Below are 19876 nucleotides of genomic sequence, written 5' to 3' on the forward strand. Positions count from 1 at the left end.
CTGCACCAATCCTTCTTCCCATTTGCTTTGGTTTCAGTGTGTCCACATGATAGAAGAGTCCCTGTCATAAAGGGAGTCAAAATCAGTCTTAAATAACGCTTCTGCCCGATTCAAGTGCATTATGTAAAAATTTTAAAAACTATTTAGGAGGCTCCTTGTTGAATCAAAGTATTATATATTTTGACAAATGTCCCCAATGTCTCTGTAAACAAGTATCAGACTCCCTGTATCAGAGGAATGTATGCCAGATCCTTGGATGACATTGCCGATGATACTAACATAAAATAATAATAATAATCATAACGACGGCCCTAACTCTTCTGTACTTACCATTATGTTCCAGGTCTGCTACTAAGCTCTTTTTAGTCATCTCCCACAAAAGAGGTAGTTTTATCTCACCTATTCACTGGAATTTAAAGAGGTCCTTACCTGTTTTGGAGCATTAAAATCCTCTGGAGGGCTTATTAAAGCAACGACATGGGGCCCTAGCCCAGAGTTCCTGATTCAGTAGGAGTGAAGTGAGACCTGTACTTGCAACAAATTCCCAGGCAATGCTATACTGGTCTGCAGGTTGGAAACTGCTGATTAGAAGAACTTTAAAAATTACTACATTCAAGAATTATCTTCATTTTTCATTGTGAATACTGGCTCAGAAAGGAGAAGTGAGTTATCCCACCACCTTACACAGAGAGGAAGGTCAAGGTATGCGTCACCTATTTGAGGTGAAGGGTTACTTGAAGGGCCACTGAAATCTGTTAGCTTCTACTTGGAACTTTTAAAAGCCACACCCTGTCTTTGGAACTTTATTTTTTTTTTTTAAGGATTTTATTTATTTATTTGACAGATAAAGATCACAAGTAGGCAGAGAGGCAGGCAAAGAGAGGAAGACTCAGGCTCCTGGCTGAGCAGAGAGCCCGACTTGGGGCTTGATTCCAAGACTCTGGGATCATGACCTGAGCCAAAAGCAGAGGTTTTAACCCACTGAGTCACCCAGGCGGCCCTGTTTTTGGAACTTTAACACCCGGTATCTCCTAGAACAGAAAGCTTGTTGCCTAGTTGCAGTCAAAAACTACATTACCCAGAAAGCCGTGCTTCTGACGTCGAAGATTGACGCTCAGCCAATGACAGAGAGTGGAGAGGGGCGTTTCTCCCGCACCGTGGGCGGGATTTGTAGCGTCTTGCTTTAGGACGTCATTTGGCGTAGTGATGTTTGTGTTGATCTGCGCCTCTAGGTTGAACGCTGAGGAGAGGCCGCTCCCAGCATGGTCTTCCAGACTCAGCAAAGGACAGTGAGGAGGATAAGACCTAAATCCACGGTTTTGTATGAGCCCGACAGCACCTGTAACGGGGCTGTCTCCCTAAGCCTGTCCGGCGCCTCGGCACTAGCCCTTCGTTCCCGAGGCACCCTCTGGGGACACTGTTGAGGCTTTACACAGTGGAGACCGAGGTCCCTGGTCACCCGGCCCAGGGCTGGGGTGAGGGGTCGGCTGAGCCCGCTGGACGCGGTATACTCGCTGCTTCTCGCGGTCTCGCTCTGTCCCTGGACCTCATGGCGGCGCCGGCGCTGGTAAGTGGAGGGTCGCGCAGGCTCACGCGCTTGGGTCCTCACGGTTCAGACCGCAGTGATATTGACCCTGGGACTCCTCGCCATTCCTTCTTAATGCTCTTGGGTCTGGAGGTCCCGGGGGAATACGACGGGGAAGGGTGTAGATCTAATCACCCCTAACTCGAGGTTCTGAACCCGGGGGTTAGAAGGGGGGGCTTCCATTTCTGCCTCTGACCTCAGCTTGCCTTTTCATGGCCATTGGCTTCCATTCCTTCGGGTCTAAAATTGGAATGCTGTGTATTAACGATTATTCTCTCTCAGTCGAGGGAACCAGAGAGGGTGTGTGTGTGTGACATGTGTGTGACATGCTCAGAGAGCAGTCACCCTTGGTGCGATTCTGAGAGGGACCAAGCTGGCCCTGCTCTGCTCTTAGGCTCACACCAGGGAGACTCTGGCCTTTGGGCCTCCTTGCCACAGACCTCTACCCAGCTGGAAGTTGGGAGAAGGGATGCGACCTGCGTTTTTGAATTGCTGCTTCTCTGATTGGTGTGGAAGGTCCCTGGACAGGTGGGAACACAAGACAGTCACAGATTGAAGTTTGCAGTTGCCATCTCTGTTTTACAAGTGAAGCTGGTTTCCAGCTTGCAGCAGTGAATCCATTTTCCCGTAGAACACATTTTCTTACTCAGGTTCCCCCACTTTCCAAAGGTTTGGATTTTGCCACTAGCTTTTAGGAGAGACTACGTTAGTAAGATAAAAACAAAAACCCTCTTGGAGTTTCTTTTGGTTGGTGAGAACAGGTGCCAATGTAAGTTTTTCCTAAAAGCAAAGTTAGCAGTAAGGGGGACCTTGAGAAAGTTGGGGGATACTTTTCACTTTACCGCATTTTGGCTTAAGGATGTTTTCCTAGGAACACTGTGCTTTCAGATAGTGGGGGAGACCTGTGCTTGAAGAGTGAGTCCCATATTCATTAGTGACAATGTACAGGAATGCTGTGTCTCTTGGGTTGCAAACACAACAGGCCTGAAGTTACTCTCTAGCAAGTCCTCCGGTTCACTCGTCCTAGCTCTGACCACCTTTGGGACTTATGTTAGTTATTGATCTTTCCTACCTGGCCTGCTCCCCAACTTCACTCCAGCCTCATTCCAGTGTCCCCTGAGAGAGGCCTTCCCTGGTTACCCCACCTAAGTCCCCTAATGTTTGCAATCAGTTCATTCTCTTTTGTTGTTTTTTGAGCTCTTAGGGCCGTATGATTTGGTCTTGGTCATTTCTTTAAGCCCCAGAGTGTGAGCTGCTGTTCTCTGCTCCATCTCCAGGCCTAGAACAGTGCTGGACCTGACCAGTACCTGACCAATAATGGATTGATGATTGAAAGATTTTTCTCTCTGGGACTATGTCATACTTAGATTAAATCTAACCCCCCCCCCCCCACCATGGCAGGACCCGAGGGGCCTGGGTTCAGTTCTTGCCCCTTCTCATTAAACATACAACTCTGTTCCACTTGGCTTTTTTTTCCCCCTTAAGATCTTATTCATTATTTGACACGGAGAGAGATCATAACTAGGCAGAGAGACAGGCAGAGAGAGGGGAGAACCAGGCTCCCTGCCCAGCAGAGAGCCCGTTACGGGGCTCGATCCCAGGACCCTGAGATCATGACCTGAGCTGAAGGCACAGGCTTAACCCACTGAGCCACCCAGGCGCCCCTGTTCCATTTGGCTTTGAGCCTCCATTTGCTGCTTGTGAGTGGAGATGATGGTGCTTACCTTGGGGCCTTACTCTCTGCCCCTTACCGCCTACATGAAGTGATCCTGGTTTTGTGTCTTTCTCCAGTGACTTCCTGCCCAGGAGGCTTTGCTCTTCCACATCTTTTATTCTATCAGAGGCACCATGTGCCTCCCTCCTGAGCCCACAACAGAGCTGGGTTTCTCAGGAGATACTCGGGGGTTCAGGCCTGAGGCCTTTCTGGACTTCTGCCGGAGGTCAATCAATAGGTTCGCATCTCATCTAATAATGTATGGTCACCCACCATCTCTGTTTCATGTTCTAGGCTTTGGTGTCCTTCCAGGATGTGGCCGTGACCTTCACTGGGGAGGAATGGAGATGCCTGGACCTAGCCCAGAGGACCTTATACCGGGATGTGATGTTGGAGACTTGTGGGCTCCTGGTCTCACTGGGTAAGGATTCAGTACTCTCCTGAGTGGTACCCACAGGCTTTCATTCCACTCTTTCTCTCTAAGCATGGTTGATTGAGAAGGTCTCTGGGACCCACCTTCCTGTCTCCCCACAGCCTACGCATATTCTGTTCTAACCTCTTATTGGCCTCCCTGTGTGTGCAACAGGGATTATTGTATAAGAAACATAATTTTCAACATTTTTACCCAAGTGTCCAGCATAAGCTGGCCTCATCCTGACGTCCTTATTCCAGATCTCCATAAGAACTAAAGTGATTAGTTCAGTTTGGTTGGGTCAAATGTCCTCACAGCCCAGTTAGCAGGACCTGTGGGTAATAGAAAGTTCTCCCAGTGGGTGAGTCAGACAAACAGGGAGATATTTGGCATCAGTGCTCATGGTATTTTTCCACACAGCATAATCTCAGCTAAATGGCTTTGGCTTCTGGTACCTGCAGAGTTGTCCCTTATTTCCTAAGGCCTGCGCCTTGCTTCTCTGCTGCTGAGGGAGATCATTGTAGAGGGTGTACAGACATCTCCTCAAATGGTGTTGATGGGCATCTAAGAAAGCTCCTCCTTTTTCCTTCCTCTTTCCTGCCTTCTGATTGTTGTTGGAAGAGTCTGGGCTTGGTGCTGCATCTCTAGCTGTCCTGTGTCTGTTGGCCGATTTTCCCTTCAGGAAGAAGAGCTGTATGACATGGAGCCTTGAGGAGGCAGCGTGAGCTTCCTGGGACCTAATACAGTTATTTGGATTTTATTGTATTTTCATTGTAATCTTTGACTTAGCCGAAGTGACCTAGTATCTGTGAAGTGCTTAGAATAGAACTGGGAACACAGCAAGTGTGACGCATGTATTTATTATACGTACTAGTCAGTAATCCCAAATATTTTTGCACTGAAACTTGAAATGGCGAATTTTCCCAGAAATCAGTTTGAATACGAACCGATGGAGGCCCGAGGTCTACCTTTTCCCGGACGTCCAGATGGTTACCATGATGGGGCTCTCCCAGCCTCGTGTCCACATTGTCTCTCCTGGGAGGTCAGTCATCAGTGCAGTAAATGGTGTTAGTGACCACTGTGACTAGTTGTTGAAAGGACATGCATGGGGAATAGTATTCTAGGTGGAGGGACCAACAGGTGCCAAGTCCCAGTGAGGACAGGGATTCAGTTCCATGACAGGTGAAGGACGGTCTGATTTAACTTTGACACTGCCTGCTGCCTGAGCTCAGGGCCAGGCACCCGGCAGACACCAGTGACCATTCGCTGCCGGACAGCTGGATGCATTCTTGCCTGCAGTACAGAATCTTCTAGTCCGAGTTTCTGTGGGTTCCGGTGCCTTAGTCACTGGTTTCTCTAGAATCCTCCTGTCTTTAAGCCTTCATGTTTGGCAAAATGCATTTGGAATGTGTCCCAGAAAACCTCCTCATGCTGATTTCACCCCTGAAAGATGTAATGACTTTGCCTGATGAGAAGCCCTGAGGTGACGCTGGCTCCTGGCCTGGCAGATGCCAACCCAGGCGTGTCTGTTCGCGTTCTCTCCTTGGTCCAGGCCATCAGGCCAGTATCCTCGAAGTAGCCCTGGGATGCTACAGCAGCAGGTCGGGCAGCAGGCCCCCACCTTCAGCTCTGTCTTCCCAACTTGGAGTAAAGGCTTGTTCTTCAGAGTGGGTAGCAGATTTAGGTCATGGCCAACTTCGGACATCTGACAGCAGTAGATGCCATTCAGCAGGTGATTTAGTCCAGTGTTTTTAGCCATCCTCTGGCCCCGCAATCACCTGGGGGGCTTTTCAGACTTCCTGTGTTCTGTCCTTACACCCAGAGATTTGGTTTGATTCGTTCTGTGTTCAAACCAGACATCCCCAGGTAGTTCTGATCCACGGGGAGGTTGAATTCTACTGTCTTCATTAGGGAACACCCTCTGGAAAGAGTCGTTTCTTTTCTGGAGTTTCATGGTGGTGTGTGAAAGGTGTATACTCCTGTGTACTCGAGACCTCCTTTTGTCCTTCCCTGTGTACCCATGCCCCATTTATCTCTCCATGCACAGGGCGTCCTGTTCCAAAAGCAGAGCTGACCTCCCTAGTGGAGCAGGGGCAGGAACTGTGGACAGTGAAGAGAGGCCTCTCCAAAAGCACGGATGCAGGTAGGTGGCTGAGAGCCTGGCAGGTGGGTGTCCTGGCATATGGGTTTTATGGCAACTGACAGACCCCCAGGACCCCCATCACTGCATCTGAAATTCCACAGGCAGCTTCTTTTCGCGGTCTTCCTTGGGTCTTGGTTGGTCATGGAGCACTCCACACTGTGTTTCTCCTGTCTTTCCATCCCTTCACACTCTTCTTTATTAGTTAGGACGTGTTATACAGAGTAAGAGACAAGCTCTAAATGCTTGGCCACTCACCAGCCTCGTGACTGAGGAAGTTGCTTATCTTGCTATTCCTTTGATAGACAAGTTAGGCTAAGGTAATGCTATCTTGCTGGGTCTAAAATCTGGGTCAGTTACGAAATTAATAAGGGTTTTTTCCCTCATTCATGCCATGGTTATTGTGGGTCAGCAGGGGAACTCCGTGCCACATATTTAGCTAGGGATCCAGTGCATTCTGTTGCTTTAAGGTCGTCCCGGCATCATCCCACTGGCCAAGAGGACTAGGAGAGAAGGGGAGTACAGGTGGTCCCCACCTTCGAGTCGTTCAGCTTTGGATTCTTCCACTTTACAGTGGTGTGAAAGCAGTGTGCATTCAGTAGAAACTGGACATTGAATTTTGGATCTTTTCTTGGGCTGGTGACACTGCAGCGTGACCGTCTCTCCTGATGCTGGGCGGCAGCAGCGAGTCGCAGCTCCCAGTCCGCCATGGGGTCGTGCGGGTGAACAGCCAGTTCGCTTATACCATTGTGTTTTTCCCCTTCGGTGCAATATTCAATACATGCATCAGATATCCAACACTTTGTTATGAAATAGTCCGTATTTGATGATTTTGCCCAGCTGTAGGCTAATGTAAGTGTACGGAGCACGTTTCAGGTGGTCCAGGCTAAGCTCTGGGACACCCCATCATAAGTCGAGGAAGATCTGTAATCCTGTCCACTCGCACATATATGTCGCATCCATTCCATTCCGTTGACAAGAACCAGGCATCAGGGTCCATGTTGTATCAAACTGGGAAATGAATCAGTTTTAGCAATTTTTTTAGTGGAGTCTCTCAAGTTTTCTGTAGTATCATGTCATCTGCAAATAGTGAAAGTTTTCCTTCTTCCTTACTGATTTAGATTCCTTTCATTTCTTTTGTTATCTGATTGCTGTGGCTAGGACTTCCAGTCTATGTTGAACGAAAGTGGTGAGAGTGGACATCTCTGCCTTGTTCTGACTTTAGGGGGAAAGTTCTGTTTTCCCCCATAAAGGATGATATTAGCTCTGGGTTTCTTAAAGATGACCTTTATTGTGTTGAGGTATGGGCCCTCTAAATATATTTTGTTGAGGGTTTTTATCATGAATAGGTGTTGTACTTTGTCAAAGGCTTTTTCTGTCTCTAAAATGATCATACGCTTCTCATCCTTTCTCTTATTGATGTGCTGTATCAGTGTGATCAATGAACCAAGGAAGAGAAAAGCTCTAAATGCTTGGCCACTTCCCATCACATTGATTGATTTACAAATGTTGAATGACTCTTGCAACTTAAGAATAAATCCCACTTAATCATGGTGATTTTTTAAAATGAGAAATTGAATTAGTAATTTATTTTTTAATCTTTTTTTTCTTCCAAGTTTTTATTTAAATTCCAGTTAATCTAGAGTGTAATATTAGTTTCAGGTGTAGAATTTAGTGATTCATCCCTTTACACACAACACCCAGTACTCGTCACAAGTGCCCTTTGTAATACCCATCACCTATTTAACCCATTCTCACGGCCCACCTCCCTTCCAGTAACCATCCATTTGTTCTCTATAGCTAAGAGTTTGGTTCTTAGTGTTCCTTCTTCCCCCCCCCATGTTCATTTGTCTTGTTTCTTAAATTCCACATGAGTGAAATCATATGGTATTTGTCTTTCTCTGATTAGTTCACTTAGCATTATACTCTCTAGCTCCATCCATGTCGTTGCAAATGGCAAGATTTCGTTCTTTTTTATGATTGAGTAAAATTCCATTGCGTATATATACTGCATCTTCTTTTTCCTTTCTCCTTCTTCTTTTTTTTTTATACCACATCTTCTTTATCTGTTCCTCAGTTGGTGGACATACAGGTTCTTTCCATAATTTGGCTGTTGTTGTCGTCCCCTGCCAGTGTTGTGTTGTTATTGATTAGTTCCTTTATGATTGTTACAAACTGTTTCATGTATTTTGGTGCTCCTGTGTTGATTGCATAAGCATTTACGATTGTTATATTTTCTTCTTGGACTGTCCTCCTTGTTATTATATAGTGTCCTTCTTTGTCATTTGTTAGTCTTTGTTTTAACGTGTCCAAAATAAGTATTGCTGCTCTGGCTTTCCTTTGACATCCATTTGTATGATAGATGTTTCTCTGTCCTCTCATTTTCTCTTCTTCCTCCCTCCCTTCCTCTCTCCCTCCCTTTCTTTCTTTCATTCTCTCCTTCTTTCTTTTTCTCCTTCCTTCCTTCTCCCTTCCTTCTTTCCTCTCTCTCTCTCTCTTTCTTTAATGTAGGCTCCACACCAAGGGCAGAGCCCACTATGCGACTTGACCTCATGACCCTGAGATCAAGAACTGAGCTGAGATCAAGAGTTGGAGGCTTCTAGGGGCACCTGGGTGGCTCATTGGGTTAAGTCTCTGCCTTCAGCTCAGGTCATGATCTCAAGGTCCTCGGATCAAGCCCCTCATCGGGTTCTCTGCTCAGTAGGGAGCCTGCTTCCCCCCATCTCTCTGCCTGCCTCTCTGCCTACTTGTGATCTCTCACTCTCTGTCAAATAAATAAATAAAATCTTTTTAAAAAAAGAGTTGGAGGTTTCTAACAGACATACGAAAAAATGCTAAACATCACTCCACATCAGGGAAATACAAATCAAAACCACAATGAGATACCACCTCATACCAGTCAGAATGGCTAAAATTAACTCAGGAAACAACAGATGTTGGCAAGGATGCAGAGACAGGGGAACGTGCTTACACTGTTAGTGGGAATGCAGGCTGGTGGCCAGTCTGGAAAACAATATGGAGGTTCCTCAAAAAGTTAAAAATAGAGCTACTCTGTGACCCAGCAATTGCACTGCTAGGTATTTATCCAAAGGATTCAAACATAGTGATTTGAAGGGGCACATGCACCCCAATATTTATAGCAGCAGTGTCTACAATACCCGAACTATGCAAAGAGCCCAGATGTCCACTGACAGGTGAGTAGATAAAGAAGATGTGGTGTAAACACACACACAGAGAGAAATATTACTCGGCCATCAAAAAGAATGAAATCTTGCCATTTGCAACAATGGTGGATGGAACTAAAGTGTATTATGCTAAGCAAAAGGCAAATACCATATGATTTCATTCATATGTGGAGTTTAAGAAGCAAAACATATAAACATAGGGGAAGGGAAGGAATAAAGTAAGATAAAAACAGAGAGAGACGCAAACCATAAGAGACTCTTAACTGTGGGAAACAACCTGAGGGTTCCTGGAAGGGAAGTTAGTGGGCGGACGGGGTAATGGGATGATGGGCATTAAGGAGGGCACTTGATGTAATGCATACTGGGTATTCTATGCAACTGATGAATCACTACACTGTACCCCGAAAACTAATAATACACTGTACGTTAACTAAATTGAATTTAAGTAAAAAATTTTAAGTGTTGGAGGCTTAACCAGTTGAGCCACGCAGGCATCCCTCTATCCTCTCTCTTTCAATCTGCAGATATCTTTTTGTCTAAAATGGGTCTCTTGTAGGCAGCATATAGATGGGTCTTGTTTATATCCATTTATATCCATTCTTTCACCCTATAACTTTTGATTGGAACACTTAGCCCATTTACATTCAGAGTAATTATTGATGGATATGTATTGGCTGCCATTTTGTTTTGTGGTTGTTTCTGTAGATTTTCTCTGATCCTTTTTGTCTTTTGCTCTTTCATGTTTTGCTGATTTTCTTTAGGTGATACATTTGGATTTCTTTCTCTTTATTCTTTGCATATTTATTAGTGCTTTTTGATACATGATTACCACCAGATAAATTTTTTTGCCTCTCACTTTGCTTCTCTATGTCTTTTTCTGTGTGTTAAGAAAGTCACCTTAAAAAAAAAAAAAGTCAGCTGTGTCATCCGCTCTTGAAAGTGGTGACTCTATGAAGAGGTCTTGGAGTGCCCTATAGTGCGATGTCCCCTTGTTCAGAACCTTGGCCCTTCAGGAGAGTATCCGATGTGTGTTGCTTACGTCCTGTTGCTGTGTCCGAGTCACTTTTCCTTTCAGTGCTGTTGTCCACACTGACTCTGCCTGTTGTAGACTATGCTTGTTCTCTGTGGTGTTAGTGGGACGCAGGCAGGCCAGCTTCTGGGAGTAGTGCCCACCTGGGAACTCGGGAGCAGGGTGGCCATATTACCAGGATCGGCCCTAGGCCACTAGTCCTGTGAGGATCTCCTGAGGTCCTGCGGTGGCTGGGGGCACGAGGCTGAGCACAGCACACAACGTTGGCTGGAGCAGGCTGGTGTGCGCAGTGCAGTGGTTGGGGTGTCTTGGTGGCTAGGTGTATGCATGGCAGCAGCTGGGCACTCGGTGGCTGGGCACAGTGCCCACTGGTGATGGAGAGCACGTGGCTGGTTGTGGCCCATGAAGGTGGGAGTGACCGGGCAGGGTGTGCAGTGGCACCTGTGGGTGTCTGGCTAGGCAGAGCTTGCAGTGCTGGCTTGGGCGTGGCTGGGTAAAACACAAGCGTGGCTGGGGGCACACAACTGGGTGTGGCATGGCAGATGTGTGTGGCGTGCACATCCCTGCATGTATCCATCCTTCCATTTGCGAAGCGGATTTTCGGATGCAGTCCCTAGCCTTGTTCTCTTCTTGCCCTTCTGTCTTATGAAACCTCAAGGGGATATTTGCCTTTGTCAGCCTCACAGTTGAACTAAGAGCCGCTGGAGCCATGGAAAGGATAGCAGGATGGAGAAGCATCACTGCAGATTCGTGATCTCTCCCCACTCCTGTTCTTTCCAGCTGCTTGGCCAGCAAGTGTCCTGCCCTCCCCTCCTTACCCTTTAGAGGCTGTCTCATACCTTCACCCCGCTGTGCCATTCCACGTCTTCACTTGAATGTTCCAGGGCTCTAGTCTCCCACTGTCATCCTAAAAAGAACCTCATGATTTGGCCCTCTTCTCCCATATCCCCATTTTCAACTACTGGTCTTACCATTCCGTAAGTCAAGGAAGCCAGGAACAAAAGGAAGACCCCACACCACCTGCATCGTCTTCATACCCTCTATGCCGCCATTCCTGAATCTCGATCACGTTTCATCTTCCATATCTCCAGAATCTGTTACCTTCGCCAGCTCTGTCATTTGCCCATGAGCATCCTCGTCCAAGCCGTACTCATCTCTTGCCTGCATGATGCTAGCAGACTCCCAGCCACTCTCCCTGCATCTGCTGCCTGCCTCTGGTCCCCTCTCTGTCTTCCATCCGCTTCCCCGTCCGCTCACCGTCCTTCCAGATACCACCACCCACCTTGCTGCTGGTAACTCAGCACGTGACCCACTTCACATTCAGAAGAGAGACTACGCACTTGGCCTTCTTTCCCTTTACCCCGGACAGACTCATCCTGCGCCCTCCTTCTCACTTCTGTGGGAGAGTTCTTATGCCCAGCGTGGCGAGTTCCCCCAGCAGAGTCTAGATCACACTGTCGCCTGACTTCTCAGATGTATTAGTTATCTGTTGCTGCCTGGCAGTATTCCCGCAAGTGTAGCTTGAAATATCCCTTATTTCCTGTTTCCCATCTGTGGCTCAGAGACCCAGACACAACTTGGAGGGGCCGCCTCACGCCACAGTCAGGGACCCCTCACACCTGTCACCTTCCTTCTTCAGATCAGGTGGTGGTGGGAGAGACTCCAGCAATGGGATGTAGCACACAGCCCCATCCTTTCCATTCTGCTGCCTGGCCACAGTGTGTTCTTTAGAAGCCAACCTGGCATTCCGCCCGAGAGCGTCATCGCAGGGTGTGAGCACCACGAGGTAGGAATTAGGAGATTCCGTACAGGAGGCTGCTTCCTCCGGGACCTTGATCTTCACTTACTTCCTGCCCCTTCTGTATCTTCACCTTCTCTAAACTCAACATGGAAAACACAGTGAAGTTTCAGATGCGTGGGGGAAGCATGAAACCAAAATGCTCTTGGCTCTCCAACACATGTAACTGTTGATGACTCTATTTCATGGGAACAAGTAAGCTTCTGGGAGGACTTTTCTCATTCTCTGAAGAGACAGTTACCTAGGACTTCTAGGCTTCCCTGTTACTGTTTTACTGTTTTCTTTAATTGCTGTTTGACGGTGTCACTTACAGTGAATATATAGATTTTAAAGGTTCATCTTATGAAATATTACATGTATAAACCCAAGTATCCACCACACAGGTCAAGAAATATTTCCAGCACCTCCCAGGTTTCTTCTGCTCCCTCTTTATTAATATCCCCTTTTACCGAAGTAGCCGGCATTCGACTCAATCACTAGATTGTTTTAAAGACTATTTAAAGACTGTTTTAAAGATTGTTTTAAAGTTTTAAAGACTTATCAATGGACCCCCCCACAGTACATAATACTGTTATGTCTGTCTTCTTTTGACAATTGTGGCTCTGAGGTTCCCTCATCTGGGTTGCAAAATTCAGAGTTATTTCTTAACTGGGCAATGTCTCAGTGAATGAATAGGTTTTATATATCCATTTTCCTGTTATCTGGCTTGTTCTCCAGTTTCAGAATATTGTGAAGAATGCAGCTGTGAATATTCTTGATCATATTTTTTGTTGGATCTAAGCACACATTTCTGTTGGGAATATGCAAATGAGTGGATCATGGTGTAGATGTATGATTAGCTTCAGTAGAAACCACCGAACAGTTTCAAAGAGACTGAAGCACTTCACATTCCCGGTAGACATGCATAGGAGTTGTCAGCTGCTATGCATCCTGGGGAGCCGGTATTTATTTTTTGAGACCCAGTAGTGTTTCTCAGCACCACACTGCTGAAAATGTTCTTATTCACGTTACTGCTGACATTCTGACTGGCAAGTGCAGCACCTCTAAGAATGATGATAGGGGTGTACAGCTTACTGAACATTTGCCATGTCCTGGGCTGGTTGATTGACATACCTTTTCTTATGTTATTGTGAACATTGTCATGTGTCCTCCCCAAATTCATAATTGGAGCTGGGGGTTAGGACCTCCAGTGTGATGCTATCAGGTTGGGATTTGGGGAGATGATTGGGTTTGGATGAGCTCATGAGGGTGGAGCCCCCATGATGGGATTTGTGTCCTCATAAGAAGACAAAGGGAGACCATACTCTTTCCTAGGTGTTGTATGAGTGCTGGTGATGGTTAGGAGAAGAGGGAGAACACTCTGGTGTCTCTTCTTAGAAGGACACTAATCCTGCCAGATCGGGGAGCTACCCGATCTCCTCATTTAACCTCAGTTGCTTCCATAAAGGCCCTATCTCCAAATTCACATTGAAGGTTAGGGCTTCAACACATGAATTTTGGGGGAACACAAACATGGAGTCCATAACAAAATTTGCTTTGGGGGTAAATATAAGGGCTATTCATATATTTTCTTGTGTCAGTTTTGGTAATTTGAATCTTTCAAGGAGTTTTTCCACTTCATCTAATTATTTTATCCATTACATTTTAAGATTGTTTTATCTTAAAATGTTTAATTTTATGTTACATATATATTTTACCACAGTACATAAGGCTAAAAAAATAAATGAAGATATATATATATATATGTGTGTGTGTATGTTTTTATCTTAATCACCGGGTGCTCATCATGCCAAGTGCATTCCTTAATCCCCATCACCTTTTTAACCCATCCTCCCACCCACTCACTTCCCCTCTAGTAACCATCAGTTTGTTCTCCGTAGTTAAGAATCTGTTTCCTGGTTTGTCTCTGTCTGTCTGTCTGTCTGTCTCTTTTTTACCCTTTGCTCATTTGTTTTGTTTCTTAAATTCCACATATAATTGAAGTCATGTGGTATTTGTCTTTCTCTGATCACTTAGCATTATACTCTCTAGTTGCATCCATGTTATTGCAAATGACAAGATTTCTTTCATTTTTATGGCTGAATAATATTCCACTGTATATGTATAACTCATCTTCTTTATCCATGCCTCAGTCAGTGAACACTTGGGCCATATCTTGGTCACTGTAAATAATGTTGCAGTAAACACAGGAATGCATGTATCCTACGTACATGTTTTTATGATGCCACATAAACTGATGTTCTCAAAACAGACTTAAACATTCATTATACTCAAGTGTACACGTGCTTTTTTATTTGAACTTTATGGAAAGTATAACATAGGTTATATTGTCTTATGTGATTTATACTTTTTATTCAGCAGTATATTATTTAGATTCCCCATGCATGTCGTATAGTTCACTCTTTTTTTTTTTCTGCTGTAGTCCTTTTCATGAATATAATACAATGTATTCATTTATTTTCATGGGCATTTTCACGTTTCTAGTTTCTTATACCCACAAAGAATGCTGTTGTGGAAATTCACATACATATGTCCTCATGCGTATGTGTAAGAATTTCTCTTAGTAGTGTTCCTAGGGCTAGAATTTTTCAATGATTATAGGTGAGCAAAAGGAGGACTTCAGTAGATGCTGCCCTGCTGTTTTCTCAAATGGATTCTTACCTGTTTACACTTCACCTGCGTTGTACTAACGATTCTGTGACTCTGCATCCTTTCCAACTCTTGCTACTATCACATTCGTAAGTTTGTTCAATCGGGTGAATATAATATGGTATCTCCTTGTGGTATTTTTGCCCTTCCCTCATCCAGGAAAGTTGAGCACCTCTTCATATGTTGATTGGCTAATGTCTATCTTCTGTGAAATGTCAGTTCGTACCAATATGCTTAATTTTCATTTTGGATGTGGAGTGCTGAACTTACCAGCTGTAATTGTGGTTTTGTCTGTTTCTCTGTTGAACTCAGTTTTTGGGTTATTTTGAGGCTGTGGTATTTGTTGCGTACAGTTTTAGGATTGTTATGTCTTCCTGGTGGATTGATTTTTTTTTTTATCATTCTATAATGTCCCCTTTTTCTCATTTACTTTGCTCTGTAGTCTATGGTATCTGATATTAATGTAGATACCCTTGTTTGCCTTTTAAAAAATTATATTTAGTTTAGTCAGATTGCCTAGTCTTTTCATTTACAGTGAATGGTTTTTTATCTTGTTTATGAAATCTTTCACTTTCCCAAGATCTAAAAGATAATCATTTTTACTGTTTACTAAATGTTGTGAGTGTTGTGCTTCTGACAGGTCTTAATCAGTCTGTTGTGAGAGTAGGAATGTGGTTTCTTTTTTCCCCGTATGGGAAATGATTTCTCGAGATCCATTTGTGGAATAATCCCTCTTTTTCCCACTGGGCCTCTCTGCGACTTCTGTCATATTTCAAAGTTCATACATACATTTCTGAGCTCTTAATTCTGTTTTTTTCCTTTGACAGCTTGACAGTTGATCTTAAATCTATGCCCACATCATACTGCCTTGATGCACATAGTCATCATAATTCTAATTCCTCAAAGGGCAAGACTCCCTTCTTTATTCTTCTGCGGAGATAGCCTGGTCTGTTTGTTCATTTGTATAAATTCCACAAAGTGAGAAATCATTTTGTCAACATCCTTGAAAAATTCTATCAGGATTTTATCTGAAGTTGTATTGAATTTATAGATGGATTTGAGGATAACGTAGTCTCCCTTTTCATATAGATCTACATTAATGTGGTAAATTTATAATTCTCTTCATCTAGAATCTAGATGAATCTAGAATAGGTATCTATTTGGTGTCTGTTCACCTGGTCTTTACTCAGATGAAGCAGACTCAGTACGCCCACCCAGCAGTTTCTCACCATCTCCCACTATCCCCCAGCCCAGAATCCTGAGATTTTTTTTTTCTCCTCTGTCCCTGCCTGCCACTCCCTCCTCATCTCCACCATCATCCCATCCACTTCAGTTTGCCTGGCATCCAGAATTCTCTCAACACACCACATGTTGTACTTCCGTCATCTGCTGCAGTTTCACCCCTAATTCCTCTATCAGGGAAACCCTGCTCTTCTTTAGAAATAAGCTACCACAGCACCTTCTCCACATAGCCTCCACTGACCTCTTTCTGTCTCCCACGTGGGTCAGGTTAGGTGCCCCTTCCCTGTGCGGTCATACCATGAGCTGTTAGGGCACAGTCATGACAAGCAGTGTAGTCATTACTCTGCCCGCCCTCCCCTATTCTGGAGAGTGAGGAGACGTCTCCACTCCAGATTCTGCATGCCCTGCCCCAGCTTTTCTTCCTGAGTTGCCTTTTAGAGACGTCTAGAGTCCAAGGATTAGTGAGGAAAGAAATTGTAAACCTGGGCTTAGTAAGTGTATAAATGCCACAGGCATTAGAGGAATTATTTTCATCTTCATTCTACCCCTAATGGTAATTTTGTTTGTTCTATGTTGACGTGACTAATAGACACCTTTCTGTATTGGATTTCCTTCAGGTGAAAAAGCAAAACCTGGGACCACAGAGCTTACTGCTTCTCCGCTTGCCTTCTTCACTGAGGAAGCCCCCTTTGAGGAACAAGTGACCCAGGGAGTCTCAAGGGAGTCCAGGTTGGGGCAAGCAATGGATCAGGAGAAGCTATCAGAAGTGTGGGAAGCGAACTTGAGGCCAGGGGCAGACCCCCACAAGGAGACATGCCCTAGGAAGCTGACCCATAAACATGATGATTTGGAGACCAGCGATCGTTTGTGTTTCACGGTTTTGCAGGAGCGAGTCACTACACAAGGTGATCTACGTGAACATGAGCAAGGACCAGGAAAAGACTCTGTGACAGATGCAAGGAATAGCCTGTATAAATGCAAAGAATGTGGGAAAAGGTTTAGCAAGAACTGGGCCCTTGTTCGGCATCAGCAGATTCATGCTGGAGTGAAGCCCTTTAAATGCAGCGAATGTGGGAAAGCCTGCCGTTATATGGCAGACTTCATTCGACACATGAGGTTTCATACTGGGGAAAAACCATACAAGTGCGTTGAGTGTGGGAAGGCGTTCAAACGCAGGTCTCACCTCACAGAGCACCAGCGCATTCACACTGGAGATAAGCCCTATGAGTGCAAAGAATGTGGTAAAACTTTCACCCACCGCTCTTCTTTTAACCAACATAATATGACCCACACCAGGGAAAAGCCCTTTTTGTGCAAAGAATGTGGAAAAGCTTTTTACTACAGCTCTTCCTTTGCTCAACACATGAGGATTCACACTGGAAAGAAACTCTATGAGTGTGGTGAATGTGGAAAGGCCTTCACTCACCGCTCTACTTTTATCCAGCACAATATGACCCACACAGGAGAAAAACCCTTCTTGTGCAAAGAATGTGGAAAAGCGTTTTGCCTCAGCTCCTCCTTCACTCAGCACATGAGGATTCACACTGGAGAGAAACCCTATGAGTGCAACGACTGTGGAAAGGCCTTCACTCACCGCTCTACTTTTATCCGACACAAGAGGACTCATACTGGAGAGAAGCCCTTTGAATGCAAGGACTGTGGGAAAGCCTTCTGTGACAGCTCTTCCTTAATCCAACACATGAGGATTCACACTGGCGAGAGGCCCTATAAGTGCAGTGACTGTGGAAAAGCCTTTACACACCACTCTGTTTTTATCCGACATAATAGGACCCACAGTGGGGAAAAACCCTTGGAGTGTAAAGAATGTGCAAAAGCCTTTTACTACAGCTCTTCCTTTACTCGACACATGAGGATTCACACTGGTGAGAAGCCCTACGTATGCAGAGAATGCGGGAAGGCCTTTACCCAACCTGCAAATTTTGTTCGTCATAATAGGATCCACACTGGAGAAAAACCGTATGAGTGCAAAGACTGTAAGAAGGCTTTTTGTGACAACTTTGCTTTAACTCAGCACATGAGAACTCACACTGGAGAGAAACCCTTTGAATGTGGCGAATGTGGAAAAACCTTCAGCCACAGTTCATCCTTCACTCACCATCGAAAAATTCATACCAGAGTTTAAAGGCCTGTGCAGGTTGTTTACATCAGTTAATTTTAGTGAACACCTACTGGTGAAGTACCTTTTCTTTTGAATATGACCATTCAGGAAAACCTTTTGGCCAGTGAAATATCTTGCTCATTATCTGAGAATTCATACTGAAGAGAAACATAATTGCCATCCATGTGAAAGCTTTTTGTGGCAGGTCATCTCAAGGGTCATACTAGAAATTGACCCAGCCTAGACCCTTAAACTACCCCCGAGAATCATCCACAAGTGAGACCCAGTGGTTATGCATTTAGGAAATGTGTCTGCAAGAATTCTTCCTATATTTATATTATAAAACCACCTCAAGGGTGTTTTAAAAGTACAATGAGGGGTGGAGGAGGAAATGTAGAAGGGAAAGGGAAAAGAAAAGAGTGTACAGCTTCTTTCCAATTTCCCTACCAGGCTTGTGATAATTTGTCATTGGGGTTGGGGTGGGGAATGGCATAGGTATGATAGAAAGACCTCATTCCCTTTATGTGTGTGTGTGTGTGTGTGTTTTTAAAAATTTATTTATTTGAGAGAGAGCGAGAGAGAACATGAATGGGGGAGAGGGAGAAGCAGGCTCCCCACTGAGCAGGGAGTCTGATGTGGGGCTCAGTCCCAGGACTCTGGGATCATGACCTGAGCCAAAGGCAGACGCTTAACCAACTGAGCCACCCCTGTGTGTTTTTTATATATCTATCATCAGGAGAGTTGGAACATTGAAGGCAGCTCTGCTGCCATCATTTCTTGAAAATATTCCTTATTCTAAAACATTGTAATTTTTACCCTTGAGGAGCGTAAATGTTGGTGAGAGATTTAGAGGCCCGAGTCATGAAATACTTAACACACATACACACACTCGTATATTTAGTCAATTCTTGTTATTCATTGTAGTTGTATTCTGTAAATCCATCACAAACACTGAATTAATATTGAACCATTGCTCCTAAGGGAAATGCAGACTTATGTTCATCTGAGCCTCTGTTCACATTTTCATCAACCAATCAATGCATAACCTATCATGGATTTTTTTTTCCATTTAAAGGCACCTGAATTGAATTTATGTTTCTCAGAAATAAATTATTTGTAATATTAAAATAAAAGTATTTCAATTACATCATTTTGTGTAGTGTATTCTATTGTCACTGTACTTCAAGTTATTCATACAATACACACAATTTAGTACTTGTACATAAACACAGTAAACAGTACAGTAATGTGAACACCTACACTATGCATTACTGTACAGTCATGCAAAGAAAGTACAGAAAAAGTTAAAATTAATCAAAGATTAATATTAAATAGTTTTGATAGAGCTGTGGGATGTGAGGGGGGCAGTGCACTTCTTGACCTTGACTTACCCCAAGAAAACCAAAGGAATAGTTGATGGTACTTATTTCAAGCCACTGAAGTGCCTTGAAAAATTACACAAGGCTGCATTTGCTAATAGGGTCACATTGTTTCATGTCATTGAAAATTCTTTCAAGGCAGAATTTCATTCTGATATGGCTGCTGTGAGAGGGACAGTTCACTCAGTGGTAGATGGATTTTCATCCCTATCTTCATCATCACTGACTTAAGTGCCTTGTTTTGCCATCTCTTCTGGGCTTAGTGGGTTATACTACCTTTTCTGCCAAAATTTCTTCCACATCCTCCCTCACGTCCCTGAAGATTTTTCCACTTATTTGCCATCCGACACGCATTATGTGTTTGACACTGACCTTTATATTTTCCATAACACTGCCAAGTCTTTGAAATTTTTCAGGCAGTCTGGCCATTTTTCCAGATGTCACTGATAGTGGTCTGCCTGGTACTGTACCAGGCTGTGCACCACGATCACCAACGGTGCACAGAGCAACCGACTTCCAGTAGTCCGTCATGTGGTTTCCTTGTGGTGTTGTATTGGTTTACCATAAAGTTCCCTCATGTTGTGCACCATGAAAGCTTTATTATGTCCTGATTGAGAGGTTAG

At 44.5% G+C, this 19876-nt stretch overlaps 1 protein-coding gene across 2 annotated transcripts; it reads left to right on the forward strand.

The window, feature by feature from the left end:
- Window positions 1-1218: 1218 nt before the first annotated feature.
- On the forward strand, window positions 1219-18963 carry ZNF599 (zinc finger protein 599). Of its 2 annotated transcripts, XM_045989322.1 has the most exons (4): window positions 1219-1567; window positions 3594-3720; window positions 5759-5854; window positions 16373-18963. In XM_045989322.1, exons 1-4 carry the CDS (start codon window positions 1550-1552, stop codon window positions 17896-17898), a joined length of 1767 nt encoding a protein of 588 aa, XP_045845278.1. In that variant the 5' UTR covers window positions 1219-1549; the 3' UTR covers window positions 17899-18963. The 2 variants fall into 2 exon arrangements, with proteins under 2 accessions (XP_045845278.1, XP_045845279.1); XM_045989323.1 differs by lacking the exon at window positions 5759-5854.
- The last annotated feature ends 913 nt before the right edge of the window (window positions 18964-19876 follow it).

Source organism: Meles meles, chromosome 19 (assembly GCF_922984935.1).
Source record: "Meles meles chromosome 19, mMelMel3.1 paternal haplotype, whole genome shotgun sequence".
Taxonomy (NCBI): domain Eukaryota; kingdom Metazoa; phylum Chordata; class Mammalia; order Carnivora; family Mustelidae; genus Meles; species Meles meles.

Coding starts and splice junctions, on each gene's coding strand:
- ZNF599 (XM_045989322.1), top strand. Junction 3,721..5,758: donor TGGGCTCCTGGTCTCACTGG/GTAAGGATTCAG, acceptor CTCCATGCACAG/GGCGTCCTGTTCCAAAAGCA. Junction 5,855..16,372: donor CTCCAAAAGCACGGATGCAG/GTAGGTGGCTGA, acceptor GATTTCCTTCAG/GTGAAAAAGCAAAACCTGGG.